Source organism: Vigna umbellata, chromosome 6 (assembly GCF_029865625.1).
Source record: "Vigna umbellata cultivar VRB3 chromosome 6, Vumbellata_1.0, whole genome shotgun sequence".
Classification (NCBI taxonomy): Eukaryota; Viridiplantae; Streptophyta; class Magnoliopsida; order Fabales; family Fabaceae; genus Vigna; species Vigna umbellata.
This window is the reverse complement of record NC_142170.1, coordinates 20279703-20296112: the sequence shown is the minus strand read 5'-3', so window position 1 is coordinate 20296112 and position 16410 is coordinate 20279703. Positions and strand designations below refer to the sequence as shown.

The window sequence follows — 16410 nt, the reverse complement described above, 5'->3', positions numbered from 1 at the left end:
CCAAGGAAACCATTGCTTTTGTAAATCTTCCAAACCATGCTCTAGGGGATTGCTCAAGACCATACAATGCTTTCTTTAGGAGGCATACCTTGTTTCTTTCATTTTTCACTTAAAAACCTGGGCGAATCTCCATGTACACATCCTCATCTAGATTTCCATGAAGAAAGGCCTTCTTCACATCTAGCTGGTGTAAGTCCCATCCAAAATGGGCAGCCAAAGAGAGAATAACTCAAACTGTATTCATCTTTGCCATTGGGCAAATGTCTCCTCATAGTCAATCCCATATGTTTGGGTATATCCTTTTGCCACCAATCTAGCTTTATATCTTTCTATTGTCCCATCTGCCTTATGTTTCACTGTGAATATCCATCTACACCCTACTGCCTTCTTGTCTCTTGGCTTATCAACAATCTCCCAAGTTGAATTTCTTTCTAATGCATTCATCTCTTCTTTCATGGCTTGATTCCAATGTTCAATTTTCATGGCCTCCTGGATTGAGGTAGGAATTTCTGTGGCATCAATGGCAGCAATAAAACTTTTGGGCTTATCAGAGAGATTGTTAGTGCAAACATACTGAGAAATAGGATATTTAGCACATGATCTTCTTCCCTTTCTCAATGCAATGAGTAAATCCTTAGTAATAGTTACCTCCTCCTCATTGATATCTTCAGGGATCCTCACCTCCGGATTAGACAATTTTCCTTGCTCGTGAGTTGAAGTGGGTTGTTTTCTTCGCTCATATTTGTTGCCAAAAAATCTGTCTTCTTCCTCTTCTTCCTCACTGTGGACTATGGTAGCTTCATTGCTCAGGTCTCGGGCATCCTGCAAAGACAAACGCGGTAATGACAAGAAGGAGAGTTCATCCACTTCAAGTGCTTTCTCCCCCTGAAGTGGTGGACTGACATAAAAGGATTGTGTTTCATGAAAGGTGACATCCATGGTGATAAAGACGCGACGACTCTGAGGATGATAACATTTGTACCCTTTTTTATTAGAAGGATACCCAATAAAGACACATTTAAGAGCTCTGGGATCTAATTTACCATGGTTAGGATGATAAGAGTAAACAAAAACAACACATCCAAAGACTCGACTAGGTAGACTCGTTATTATGGAAGAAGAAGGAACAAAAGACAATAGAGACTCTATAGGACTAATGCCATTTAAGATACGAGTGGGTAACCTGTTGATGAGATATGTGGCAGTTAACACAGCTTCTCCCCAGTAATTTTTTGGAACAGACATTTGAAAAAGAATAGCTCTAGTTACTTCAAGAAGATGACGATTCTTTCTTTTAGCAACCCCATTTTGTTGAGGGGTGTTAACACAGGTTAGTTCATGAACAATACCATTATGAGACAAAAAATTGAGAAATTCATGATTCACATATTCAGTACCATTATCAGACCTAATTCTTTTGATATTTTTTCCAAATTGATTTTGGACAAGACGGAAAAAATTAATAAAAATTTGAAAAACTTCGGATTTATTTTTCATAAGGTATCTCCACGTGACACGGGTACAATCGTCAATAAAGGTAACAAACCATTTGGCTCCGGAAATAGAATCTATGACAGGACCCCAAACATCAGAATGAATTAAATCAAATGGAGAAATACTCTTTTTATTACTAATAGGATAAGATGCATGATGGTGTTTTGACAATTGACAAATATCACAATTAAAAGACTCAACAGACTCTTTGGTAACAAATGGGGAAACAAGGACTTGATAAGACTAAATGAAGGATGCCCAAGCCTTTGATGATGTAGCCATATTTGGGAATTTGCCCACGTCTCAGATGTAGCTTGTTGACTCATAATTTGTGTGTTGCTTTGGTCATCAAACTCTAAAAAATACAACCCACTTTGCTCCTTAGCAGTTAAAATCGTCTTCCCCGTGGCAAGGTCCTGAAAAACACAATAATTTGGAAAAAATGTTACTGAACAATTTAAATCCTTTGTGAGTTTTTGCAGAGAGATAAGACTATTAGCTAATTGAGGAACATGTAAAACATCCTTCAACATAATAGATTAGTACAAAATTATATTCCCAGAGTCGCATATAGGTATACCCTGACCATTCGCAACTGTAATAAGTTGTGCTTTATTGCTTTTACCATATGAGTCGAAAGACCCACTAAATGGTGTCATATGATCATTTGCACCTGAATCAAGGATCCAAATACCTTGAGACACTTGACCAACACTATTGAGACAAATCTTACCTTTTATGGATAGAGTACATGATCCAGAGGGCTTACTCATTGATTCAACCATTGCTTCCAAGCGCTCTAGTTTCTCCTTATAAGCTTTCATATCAAGATCTGGTGGTTGTGGATTACATTGTGAAGAACTAGATTGATTGGTGGCTTCCTATTCTGAGCTAGTATGATTTACCCATCTTTGAGAACATGCTTTCTTCCATGGAGTTTGAAGCATATTTCATTGGTATGTCCAGATCTTTTACAGTATGAACAATAGTCCCCATGAGTACCTTTTTCAAACGTCTTTCCCCCAGCATTTGTTCCCTTGTGGACTCCCTTTCCAGTTGTCATGGCAGAGCCTGTGTTGGAGATCCCTCCATTTAGCATGACAGTTCTCCGAGTTTCTTCTCCTCTTACCATAAAAAAACTTCTGACAGGGATGGTAATTTTTCTCTTACCATAAAGATTCTTCCCCTTTCACTAAATTCAGCAAGAGCGGCAGAATCTGTTTTACACATCTTTATTGTTTAGTTCTGATCGAATTTCATCCAAAGACCACTCAGGATTCCGTGATATTCTGATATGGAAAGGGAGCCCTGTTTTGTATTAAATATCCTATTCTCAATGTCATAGTAAGCAACAAGATCCTTTTTTAAAGAAAAAGTGCTCTATAAATCATCCCATATTTATATTTCTTTTGCAAAAGAATGGAACATATAATTTCTCCTTATCTCAAGAATCATGGATTGCCACATCCAAGTCATAATTAATGAATCTTCATTGTCCCAAATTGAGAAATAAGTGTTATCTGGTCCTGGTCCTCCTCCATCTATGTGATCAAGTGTTGAACGACCCTTGAGAACACTTCGAATAAATTGGCTCCATTGTAAGTAATTCTGACCATCCAACCGATCGGTACCTCCTATATTTTGTAGGTCATTAGGTACTCCCAAAGGAACCCTTTTTACTTCAGACATCGCGTAGAACGGAACTAGGAGTCTCCGGTGACCTTTTCCGAGACGACGACGACGTGTAGGTCACACCGAGAAGAGGAGCAAAACCTTCAAACTCAGATCTGCTCAAATATAGGCCAAACGGGTCATCACCGACCCCAGGAACAGACTCAAGAGGCTCCAACGACCCTGTCTGTGGCGGCGGCGACGAGTGGGTCTCGCCGGAGGTGGGCGCGTGGGCTACACGCGCCGGCGACTGTGGCAGCTCGTGGCGGCTCCTCTCACCGAGCGACTTTCGGCGTTGTGATCGCCGGTGTTGGGCGCACCTTTCTGCCCTATCAACGACCCCAACCGGCAACGACGGCGGTGCGACTGTTGCAGCGGAATGGAGCCCCAAGATTTGGAGCTCTGACACCAAGTTGAAAATAAGACTGATTTATTATTCTCAATCATTAAAAATACATTCTCATATCCTCTATTTGTAATAATCTAATTCTCCTAAAAAGGGAAATATGGAAACTAGGAAAACAAAATAAAATAAAAGATTATATATCTATATCTTCTAATTAGGAAGATTCTAAAGATATTTTCTCTAATTACAACAATTTCCTTATTTCCCTTTATTTTACTTTCCTAGTTTCCCTATTTCCCTTTTTAGGAGAAGTAGATTATTACAAATAGAAAGTATCATAATGTATTTTTTATGATTGAGAATAATAAATTAGTCTTATTTTCCACATATGGTAATATCTGAATAAACAAAGGTAAACAAAGATAATTGGGAGCATAACCTCCTTTAATTACTTGGGAGCATAACCTCCCTCACAAGAGCATAGCCACCTGTCACAAGACTCAATAATCAAAAGCGTGCCCTAAACAATAGCATCTAGCTTTATTTATATTAAATATTTTCCTAGAATATAATTCTATCTACTATAATTAACTTATACTGAATATTTCCCTAGGATATAATTTTATTTACTATAATTAACTTATATTGAATATTTCCCTAGGATATAGCTCTATTTACTATAATTAACTTATACTGAATATTTCCCTAGGATGGCCTTATTTACTATAATTATTTCCATACCTCCAGTTCCTTCATCTTCAGTAAAGCTTCGGGTTCCACCAATCTTCTAGCCAACATGGTATCCCCTTCAATGACCACCTTCTTCCCCCCTTGACTGAACACCATCATCAATTCTCCCCAGTTCATGGTCACTTCTCCTAGCTTGGCTAACCATTCCACCCCTAGTATTACATCAACTCCCCCTAATTCGAAAAGATGAAACCTCTCCTCTATCTCGGTTTCCCCTATGTTTGATCACGACCTTCTCACAGCAACCCCTGGTCTTTTTCCTCTGCCCATCTCCCAGACTCACCTGATAAGGTGGTGTGTCCTCAACGGGTAATCCCAGCTCCTTTACTAGTCATCTGCCAATGAAATTGTGGCTAGCACTCCTGTCAATCAGAATCAACACCTTCCTTCCCCCTTTTTGTCCCTGAAGTTTCATTGTTTTCGGCTGTGTTTGGCCTCCAGCCGAGAAAGCGGATAACTCCATTTGTTTCTGGTCTACTTCGGTCACTTCTTCTTCAGTTTCTTCCTCTTCATTCTCCGCTAGTATAACCACCCTCAAACTCCTCTTCGGGCAATGGTGGCCGGGATTGAACAGCCGCACCTGAAACAACGTCCTTCTTCTCTTCGTTTCAAGAACTCTGGGTACGACAAATTCCTCCTCTTCCTTCCCCTATTATCGCTTCCCACCGTATTTCTCACCTTCGTCACACCGCTAACAGTGTTCCCCTCCTTCCTGACTGACCCCACACTCTTGGAAACCCCTGGTCGTCCTTGGGTATTGCGACTGGGCTCGGATCACGTCACCGTTCCAGTCGTACGCCCCTAAGAGGATTGATTCTTGGTCACACACCAGTTCCTAGCCTTCGCACCGCCGTGAGCCTCCTCTACATCCCTTGCGATCCTCATCGCCGCCATCAATTCTTACGGATCATTGGGTCGAACTTGATTTCGGATGCCATCTTGCAGTCCTGCGAGAAAATACCCCAATAACTGCTCTTCCGACACTCCCTTTGTCTGACCCACCAAGATTTCGAAATCTTGAATGTACTCTTTCACAGTCCCCATCTTCTTAATTGCTGCCAACCTTTCAAAGATGGTACCTTGTTCCTACCTCCAAATCTCACGATCATTTCTCCCTTCAAGCCTTCCCAAGAACGATTCTTCGCTTTATCCTTGCAAAATTTGAACCAATAGCCAGTGCTACCTTCCATACTGATTTAGGCCAGACGCACCTTTTCTTCCTTCGCCACCCCTTGCAGCTCGAAAAACTTCTCAGCCCTATTAATCCAATTCAATGGGTCGAGTCCCTCGAAGACTGGTAATTCTACCCTTTTCCTCCAATTGGGTTTCCCCTCATGGCGTTCGACTTCTCTCACTCCAACGTCTTCTTCTCGCCTTCCCCTCCGGTTCTCATTGACGGACGCTTGACTCCCATCCGAGTTTCCCTCCTGGTTTCGGTTTCGTCTTCCCAGGATTCGCATGACTTCTTGCAAGTCTAGGCGCATCGCAGCAGAGTCTTGGCGCATCGCTACTGTCTTCGCCTTCAACCCATCCATTGCAATCTCCATGGCCTCCAGTTGCCCTTCCACTACGTTCAATCGCCCTTCGACTCTTCCCTCCATTTCGCCTTTCACTCCCAAATTGGATTCAGCAGGTCGGACCAATTTGATAGGTTTCTGGATATGAAACCTATCTAAGACAATCACTCACACACTCACAAACAAGAAATCCAACTTTAAAAGAATGGTTTTTTGTATTCAATTCAACAAAGTTCAATGTACAACCAATAAACGGGAGCCTAATCTCCCTCCACAGGACAAATGTTCCTATCTATACAAACTAATGTCAAAAGCTACCCAAAACAATGTACCGAACTCTATTTATACAAATCCCAACTTCCCGCCTCTCCTAACTGCTAAAATAGTTAGGACATTAACTTTTCCTTCTCCTCTCATAAACTCTCCACTCCCTAACATAGTTTCTATACTGTCAATTTCAGCACAGATTAATTAGTTCTTTTTTGTCAACTCTATGCTATAATTTGTTAACTTCATGACTTACTCCCTTACATTATCTTAATCCCCAACTTAATTATGTTCATGTTGAAAGGAATTTTTGGCCATGAAATTAAGAAATGGAGGGACAATTGTATACGTGAAAACATTTAGAGACCAATCAATGGAGATTTCCATTTTCAGGAACAATTGTAATTTACTCATATTTTTCATGTTACTTAAAATTCTCCTGGAAATTAGCAACAACTTCAACCGAAGGAAAAGGGGAAAAACTGACAATCCCCTAAAGGCATGAAGTGAATAAATCAAATTTCCCCAAAATGAGTGAAAGTGTTATTGTTTTCCTCATCCTCTCAACCCATTGAGAAATTTACAACTATTGCATGACTAATAGTATTGGATGTTACTCATGCAAATAATTTACAGTTAGAGATGAAAGAACCAAACCTTATCAGAAAAACCATAGCCGCTACCCTTTGATGAGGAACTTGATGTGGTGCTACTGCAAACAACAAAGTAAGTAGAAAGGAAAAAAATAACTTAAATGTAGTAACAGCAAAATCATTACTCTACAAGACTCCTCACAAAATAATTGGCGAGGCGCTAATTTCTCTACCTTGCTGGATTTTCAGATGGCTGAAAATCAGAATTTTCTTCAAGAACCAAATTTAGCCTATCAACTTGCACGATGATAGGCTCTGTCTGTACATTGCTCACAGACGGCAACTATAAAGCAACACAAACTGCACTTGTTAAGAAACCATACAAGTTCATTTGAATACATGAATTGCACTTGTCTCTGATCGATTTATTTCTCTGTGCCTTAATTGCACATAATTGTAATGACTAAAATGAAAAAGAAAATGGTCTAAAATAGTCTCAACTCATTGAGACCATCTTGCAAGGGAAAGGAAAGGCTAACCATTTAACCGATGATGCTCCTGCTAAATATGATCCTACATTTAGGTCATGGGACAAAGAAGATTCCATGATCATATCTTGGTTACGAAACTTAGTGGTTCCAAAAATCATTGACACATGTATGTTTTTCAATTTAGCAAAAGCCATATGGATTGCAATAAAACAAACCTATTTTAAAGCAAAATATGTTGCAAAAATTTATGATGTGAAAGAACAACAACCATGGTGGTTACAGATCAAAAAGGAAAGGAGGATCTCTTAAAAGATGGAGAGGAAAAATGGAGTATGATGTCACAAGAACTATGTCTTATATTATTCATAAAGGAGCAGTTGCTCTTAAATAGAATACATAGATATAATAAGTGAAAATCCTAATTTATGATGGATATAATTTATCTCTACAATTCATATTAGCTTTTGAGGAGAGAAGTAAACATTAGCATACGAAAATTAATGAAAAATCTGCTTTATTCAACACATGTGAATGTACAAAAACAAGAGTCTTATCTAAAAAATAAATGTCACACGACACCCACAAGCATACCACAAAACCAAATATAAAGACTAAAGTAAACAATAGCTACAAACCTGTATAACCACCCACTGCAAAATAAATTAATTTGAAATTGTAACTGAATATGAAATTTTACAGATTATTAAACACTTAGGCAAGACTAATAATTCAAGCTCACTGTACAACAAATATTATATTATCGGCCTATTAATCCTTCTAATTATGAAATATAATTAAATCTAGTTACATAATTAAAATTGTACAAGGAAATATAAACTACAACATAAATCAAGGGATTCTGACACTCCCCCTCATGTTGGTAAGTTGATGTCATCCATTCCCAACTTGCCAATAATAGACTGAAATGTAGCACTTGTTAGCCCTTTCGTCAATAAATCTGCAGTTGATTTTGAGAGTATACAAATGGTGAACATGTCCCATTATCAAATTTCTCCTTTATGAAGTGTTTGTCTACTTCAACATGCTTAGTTCTATCATGTTGAACTGGATTATGTGCAACATTTATTGTTGATTTATTATCACAATGTAGTCTCATAGGCTTCTTCCAATCAATCTTCAAGTCTTATAAAATTATCTTAAGCCATAGTATTTTACAAATTCCAAAGGCCATGGCTCACTTTGGCTTTGTACTTGGTCTTGCCACACCATTTTGTTTCTTGCTGACCAAGTGACTAAGTTTCATCCAACAAAAATGAAATATCAAGAGGTTGATCTTTTGTGTCTATGTAGGCTTCAAAGATCATTTCATTCCCGTTTGTAAATAGAATTTCTTTTTCCAAGAGTTCCTTCTAAGTAATGTAGAATACGATAAATAGCTTTGAGATGAGTCTCCTTTGAATTATGCATGAATTGACATTCAACCCCTACTCTCAAGCCTAGAAGAAAATAATTTCTCTCTTATTTACTCTCACTACATACATCCACTATATACACATACATACATTAATTGGATAAATTTGGAAACAAGCACTACCTATGCTAAAAAGTAAATCCTTGAAATTGTGGGATTGATGTGCTAGTAATAAAATCAAGACACAACCAATATACAAAATTCAAAACAATGGGAATCAATTCTAAAACTTCTTAAAATATCTTGACACTTCCTATCAAGTTGGTGAATAAGGGTCCTCCATTCCCAACTTGGATATGATTTTCTCAAAGTTACTACTGTTCAACCCTTTAGTAAGTATGTTTGCAAGTTGTCCATGAGTAGACACATATGAAGTGCAAATCTTGTCAGTGTCAAACTTTTCTTTGATAAAATGTTTGTCTAGTTCAATATGTTTAATTTTATCATGTTGCATTAGGTTGTGAACTATGTTGATTGTATATTTATTGTAACAATATAACCTCCAATTCTTCCCACTTTATCTTTAAGTCCTCCAATATAATCTTTCAACCGCCAATAGTTCACATATTCCCTCAGCCATTGCCCAAAATTCCGTTTCAGCACAATATCCAGTAGTTGATCCTACCCACAACTAACTTGCATAATGAAATCATTATATGCCTCTAGACTAGCACTATTGTGATAGGTTCACGGGAAATGTTTATATTAGGAGAAATAAAAGGGACAAACAGTTATAACAGTTGCTTTTAACATATTTTAGGAAGTTTTATAAAGGGAAGGCTAGGGAGAGACTAGTCCTCTCAAAAGACAAAGTCTAGTGTAACACTTTAGATTATTGTGCTGGTTTCATTGTTAATAAAGTTGTCTGGTTTTTCTGGATGAACATCCAAAAATCTGTCTTGGAAGTCTTTACAGTTTTAAATAAATCTGGGTACCTATCATTAGTATCAGAGCCACTTTCCTGGTGTTGTGGTGGCTGTGTGGCATGTTCAATACAAGAATGGAGGCAAGATTGGATGGATTGGAGTGCATAGTGCAAGAATAGGAACATGAAAATCAGAGAATGTTCCAAAGGTTGGAGGAAATGCTTACAGGGCTGACGTGGTTGGTGGAACGTTTCACATCCTCTGATAAACAAACAGCGGATAGAGCTTTTGTTGCCAAGGAAAGCAGTACGGGCAGTCTCAAGAATGACGAAGGGAATGAGAGTGGACGTTCAGGACTAATTGGGGGAAAATGGAGGAAGCTGGATGTTCCTGTTTTTGTAGGAGAAGATGCTTATGGCTGGACTAATCGGTTGGAGAGATATTTGTGGTTGAAAGAAGTCAATGAGGAGGAGAGGAGGAGAGGATGAGGGCTGTTATGGTGGCTTTGGAGGGAAAAGCCCTAAATTGGTTCCAGTGGTGGGAGACTTGTTATCCGAATCCCACATGGGGGAGGCTTTCAAAGAGGCAGTTGTTCAACGGTTCCAACCAACGATACTTCAAAATCCTTTTGGAGTCTTGATTAGGCTTAGACAAATTGGGCAGGTAGGAGAGTATATTGAACAATTTGAGCAATATGCCGGATTCTTGAAAGGTATAAGGCAAGATTATTTGACTGACATTTTTCTGAATGGATTGAAGGACGAAATAAAGGCAGAGGTTAAGTTGTATGAGCCCAAGAGCCTTGCTGAGTTAATGATGAAGGCTCAAATGGTGGAGGAAAAGGTTAGAGTCACCACCAAGGGGGACTCGCTCACTGTGCAACTTCAAAGTAACACCTACAAGCAATTGCCACTTACTTGCAGTTACTCAAAGGAAGGGGGAAATTCAGTGGGTTTTACCAACTCCAACAGAGGAAGTGGAGAAAGCAGTGGCTGTCTGAGCACCATCAATAGTTCTCCTGCTGGGACTCAACAAGGAGGGGCATCATTGAGGATCTATTGCCTACATTCATAAAGAAGTTTCGGACTTTCACCTTGAGGATAAGGTGCACCTTCATGGAGGGGGTGTTGATAGGTTTGATACAGTTTACAAAATAAGGAAAAAGGAAGTTAGTTCGTACAGTTGAAAACACCTCTCATCCATTGAAAACAGCTAGGAAGATGTTACTACCATCAATAAGGAGTTTCCTGCTTTTCACCTTTAGGACAAGGTGAAACTTCATGGAGAGGGTATTGATAGGTTCAAGGGAAATGTTTATATTAGGAGAAATAAAAGGGACAGACAGTTATAGTTGTTTGTGGGTAGGTTTCGTTGTCTCAAACTTTTATAAAGTCTGTGTAGGCAGTTGTTTTTAGCAGTTAGGAAGTTTTGTAAAGGGAAGGCTAGGGAAAGTCTGGTCCTCTCAAAAGACCATGTCTAGGGTAATAGTTTAGATTACTGTGCTTGTTTCATTGTTAATAAAGTTGTCTGGTTTTTCTGGATGAACATCCAAGAACCTGTCTCGGAAGTCTATACAATTTTAAATAAATCTAGGTACCTATCATATTGTTTCTTTTGAAGAAAATTCCTCTTCTTGGTGTTCCTTTCAATTACCGATCAATTCTAAGAACAACTTGTAAATGTGTTTTCCTTTGGTTAATGAATAAATTTTCTACTAGACCTTCATCAAATCCAATATGTGGTCTAGTGTGAGATAGACAAATTAGTCTTCTCACATGTCTCTATTACATTTTGTTGGAAGTCCCACATCGACTAGAGATAAGGCCAATTCATAGTTTATAAGTGGGTGCAAACCTCACCCTACAAGCCGGTTTTGTGGGCTTTGAGTTAGGCTTAAAGTCCACTTCTAACATGGTATTAGAGCAATGTTGGAAGTCCCACATCGACTAGAGATAAGGCCAATTCATAGTTTATAAGTGGGTGCAAACCTCACCCTACAAGCCGGTTTTGTGCGGTTGAGTTAGACTTTAAACCCACTTTTTAATATGGTATCAGCACCTATCGGACCACCCAATTTCTACTATCACGCACGAGATGTCTATACCTCGGCGTGAAGGGGTTATGTTGGAAGTCCCACATCGACTAGAGATAAGGTCAATTCATAGTTTATAAGTGGGTGCAAACCTCACCCTACAAGCCGGTTTTGTGGGGATGAGTTAGGCTTAAAGTCCATTTCTAACATGGTATCAGAGCCAGGTTATAGCCTATCCTAGCGAGTTCTACGTGGGCATTCTATTCTTCTATTCCACTTGCTATTGGGCCGTTATCGGACCACCTAATTTCTACTATCACGCACGAGATGTCTATACCTCGGCGTGAAGGGGTGTGTTGGAAGTCCCACATCGACTAGAGATAAGGCCAATTCATAGTTTATAAGTGGGTGCAAACATCACCCTACAAGCCGGTTTTGTGGGGTTGAGTTAGGCTTAAAGTCCACTTCTAACACATTTATTTATCCACAACAACATTATCCTCTGTACTTCCCAACTTTAACTTTGGATCAGCATATCTATTTATTGCTGAAATATGAAGATCCCTTTCTCAGAATGGGCTGCTTCAACTTTTGAAAACTATTTCAACTTTCCTAAGGTCTTGATTTCAAATTCTTTTGCAGGACATTGGCTCAACCTTTGTTGCTCCTTTTCATCATTTCTAGTTATAGTGATATGATGTAAGTTCATCTTATATTTTGAACGAACGCAAGATGTTTGGTTAATGTTGCTTAAGAAAACTCCAACAAGATTCTCACTCTGACATTAAGATAACCAAGAGATTATCTAGATGTGAAGGTGCACTTTCAAAGGAGTTCAATGATAGGAGTAGATGATTCAATTGACAAAATAAAGAACACAAGATAACACCGACAACATACATTACAAAAGCAAAAATTGGACAAGAACATATATGAACTTGAAATAAAGAACAAAAGAGGGAGAGAAAGGAAATAGAAGGGGATAGGGAAGGTGCCATGCCACTTGGGGGGATAGACTAACCCAAGATGAGTGATGGTTGTCACCAGTTGAACCAAGGTTCAAGATAAGACCAAGGGGTAGACTCACTCTCAATAAGAGGCACTCACAACCAAAATTAGCTACAATAACTCTACTTCTTCATTCAACAACCCATTACAAGTGTAGAGGAAGTCCTCTTAAATAGGCAAAGAGAGTGACCTCCTAGCAATAATACAAAGTAAGAGGTCTCCCTAGAAAAATAAAAGAGTATCTTTCTAGAAGCCTAGTGATTAGGAGAGGGAGAATATTCTCTGCCCATTACAAAATCATCAAAAAGGTGTATTCTCTCCCCTCCAAGTGCGCATGGTGGCTCCACTCTAGGATGCACTTTTCGCTACTTCTAAGATGCTCTCCTTTTCCACTTCTAAGGTGTCTTCTTAGCAACTAGGGGTGTGGTGAGAACACTCCCTTGGGCTAGGCTCCTCATAAGCCCATCATTCTTCTACAAGGAAGCATCCTCAAAAGGTGATGTGCCACTAGCAATCCTACAAAACACAACACAAACATGATTTTAATTTTATGACAAAAACTAAACCGAGTAAAAGAAGGAAGGTGAAGAATCTTCCCTTCTAAACATGTTTATTTTTCCCTAAGAACTTCCCTCCATCTTTGGTAGGGGTTAGGGGTTCATCATGATATCATCTGCATAGACCAATAGAATTGTTACTCCTTCTGAACCCAAATGCTTGATAAACAAAGTGTGGTCCCCTTAACTTTGTTTGTATTTAAGGCTCATCATGAATTTTGTGAATCTCCCAAACCCTACTCTAGGTGACTGTTTCAACCTATATAGTGCTTTCCTTAGCTTGAAAATGTGTTGGCCTTAATATGCCTTGTATACGTAGATGGTACCTTTATATATATTTCCTCTTCAAGATCCCTATGTAGAAATGCATTTTTCACATCAATTTTATGCAGGTTCCAATAATAGTTTGTAGCAAAGACAAAAATTACTCGGCTGTGTTCATTTTTGCAATTGGTGCACAGTCTCCAATTAATGGTTGTGGTTCTATTTTTAAAAGCAATTGGGAGATTTAAATTTTTATCTGCCTATGCAATAGGTTCTATAGAAGGGAGTTTGTTACCAATAAGATCATCACAATTAGTAGAATTAAGATGTATAGAAACAGACAAATTTACCTCATGTAATGATAGAGGGTTGAACTCTTGAACATGAGTAGATACCCTTTCCTCTTCTGGTATACACCAGAATTTTCCCAAACTTTGTATCACCATGTGGTTTAATAACTAGTCCTATAGATTTAGATATTTGACCTATAAAGTTAGGACTTTTATCCACTTCTACTCTCTTCCTTTTGGCTTTAGTTTCAATACGACTACTCTTTCAAATCTCATTTTCTAATAAAAATATAGATTTAGAAATATAAAGCCTCGTCATCTTTCTCTCTTAAAATCTCCCTCTAAAGATAAGGATGATTAAAATAGCTAACTTGCTCATTAAAGATGACATCCCTTGACACAATTTTTTTTGGAAGGAGGATGAAAGCACTTATACACATTTTATGTGACAAAATAATCTAAGAGAACACATTTAATAGCCCTTGGGTCAATTTTTCCCTTTTCTGTATGCGAACATGTACAAATGATACACACTCAATTACTCTTGGTGGAAAGTGTAGTGTAAGAGTTATGTATGGATAGAATGAGTGTAGAACTTCTATTGGACTTTTTAAAGAAAAAATAGTAGAAGGTAATTTATTATAATTAAGTGGTAGTGAGTATAGCTTCCCCTAAAAACGTTTTGGAACAATATTTTGAAAACAGAGTGCTCTAGTTTGTCTAGTAAGTTCCCATTTTTCAGTTCAACAACTCCATTTGGTTAGGGTGTTTATATACATGAGGATTCATGAATTATCCCTTTCATGTGAAAGAAAGATTCTAAGGTATGTTTGAAATAACCTTTAGCATTACTAGACCTAAACCCTAAACCATAATTGATTCTTAATCAACGACAAATTACATAACAACAAAACTAACCTCAGATTTGTGTTTGAGAAAATATTGGGTTACCCTTATCTAATCATCAACACAGGCGATAAACCATTTAACCCTTGAAACATTGGGAACTTTAGAAGGACCTTACGTATGGAGAAGTGCTTATTTTACTCATAGGAAAAGGTACATGTTTGTGTTTAGACAACTCATACACCTTACAATATAGATTTAAGTTTCTAAAGAAGGAATGAAACAAAAAGCTTTATAACATGAAATGAAGGATGTCGTTGATGGACAATGTAAGAACTAAATATTTGTGTTAGAAATGAATCTAGAAAGAAAATGAAGCATTCAACACTGAAGGCTACAATTTAACAATGAAGGCTGAAATTAGGTTTATACAGCAATGAAGGCCGTAATTAAATCACACAAAACTACATACATGTAATATATATATATATATATATATATATATATATATATATATATATTAATTGGATAAATTTGGAAACAAGCACTACCTATTTTAGGAAACAAATCACTAAGATTGTGTGCTTGATAAGCTTGTAATAAAATCAAGATACAACCAATATATAGAATTAAAAACAATAGGAATTAAATTTGAAACTTCCTAAAATGTATCGACACCTACAACATAGGCAATGTCAAGCCTAGTGTGAGACAAGTAGATCAATTACTTGACCAACCTTTGATAAAAATTTCGGTCCACAGTCACGTCTTCAATTAATTCACCAAGATTTTTGTTTTGTTCAATAGGTGTCTCCATTGGTTTGCATCCTATTTTACCAGTTTCAACTAATAATTTTAGCATATATTTTTGTTGAGAGATGAAAATACCATGATGGGAATAAGCCACTTCAATGCCATAGAATTATTTCAAATTCTGTTATCAAATATTTTAAAGGCTGCCATTCCTACCTGATCATTTCCTATTACAACTATATCAGTGTAGTAACTCCCATTGAAGCTAAATGTTGGAAAAAAAGTGTATGGTCACCTTGGTATTACTTATATCCCATGGTCTTCATTAAAGTAGTAAACCTCCCAAATCGTGTTCTTGGAGATTGTTTCAATCCATAAAGTGTCTTCCATAGTTTACACACCTTCCTTTCCTCGACTTTAAACCCAACTGGGACCTCCATGTAAATTTCTTTCTCAAGATTTTCATGCAAAAAAGCATTTTTGACATCAAATTGTTGCAAACTCCATCTATAGTTAGTTACCAAAGACAATAAAATTTTAACCGTATTCACTTTTTCAACAAGTGAAAAAGTTTCAACATGGTCAATCCCATATGATTGAGTATATCCCTTAGCTACTAATTTTGTCTTATACCTTACTAATGTCCCATTTACCTTGTATTTAAAATTAAATGCCCACTTATATCCAACAAGATTTTTTTCTTTTAGTAGATCCACCAACTCCCTCCTTACTATTCAAGGTCTCATCCACACTAGAATAGTGATAATATTTAGATGACCAATAAAGCTTTTAAGATTACTGGATAGTTTGTCATAAGACACAACATATTAGACTCAATAGATAGTGGAGTATTAATAGGACTTAATTTTAGGAAAATGATGTTATCTATCAAGAATTAATTTTCCTTATCTTCAATGCATGAACTTTCCCCCTGAAGATAAGGTTGAAAATATTGTGTAGGCATTGGAGAAGAATGATACACGGAAACTAGTCATCCTACCAAATGTGGAAAAATTTGTTGGGCACATATGGGTTTACACAATAAAATACAAGGCTAATGGGACTATTGGGAGGTATAAGGTCAGGCTGGTGGCCAAAGGGTTTATTCAAACTTATGGAGTGGATTACTTGAAAACCTATGCACCGATTACAAAAGTGAGCACAATTATAGTAATTTTGTCTTTGGCACATATATGGGTCGAAACAGTCTCCTATAGCATGATTTAGGACATT

At 37.6% G+C, this 16410-nt stretch overlaps 1 protein-coding gene and 1 pseudogene across 1 annotated transcript in view; both read right to left on the bottom strand.

Moving 5' to 3' along the window:
- Nucleotides 1-16410, bottom strand: part of LOC124822322 (uncharacterized) — a 69637-nt gene that overhangs the window by 50479 nt on the left and 2748 nt on the right. The window contains exons 3-4 of the mRNA XM_088092543.1: nucleotides 6872-6981; nucleotides 6703-6757 (exon numbers count right to left, since the gene is read on the bottom strand). Of these exons, the coding sequence (XP_087948669.1) occupies nucleotides 6703-6757; nucleotides 6872-6981 (165 nt within the window). The remainder of the gene's footprint in view (nucleotides 1-6702; nucleotides 6758-6871; nucleotides 6982-16410) is intronic.
- On the bottom strand, nucleotides 4837-5862 carry LOC148196931 (uncharacterized; annotated as a pseudogene).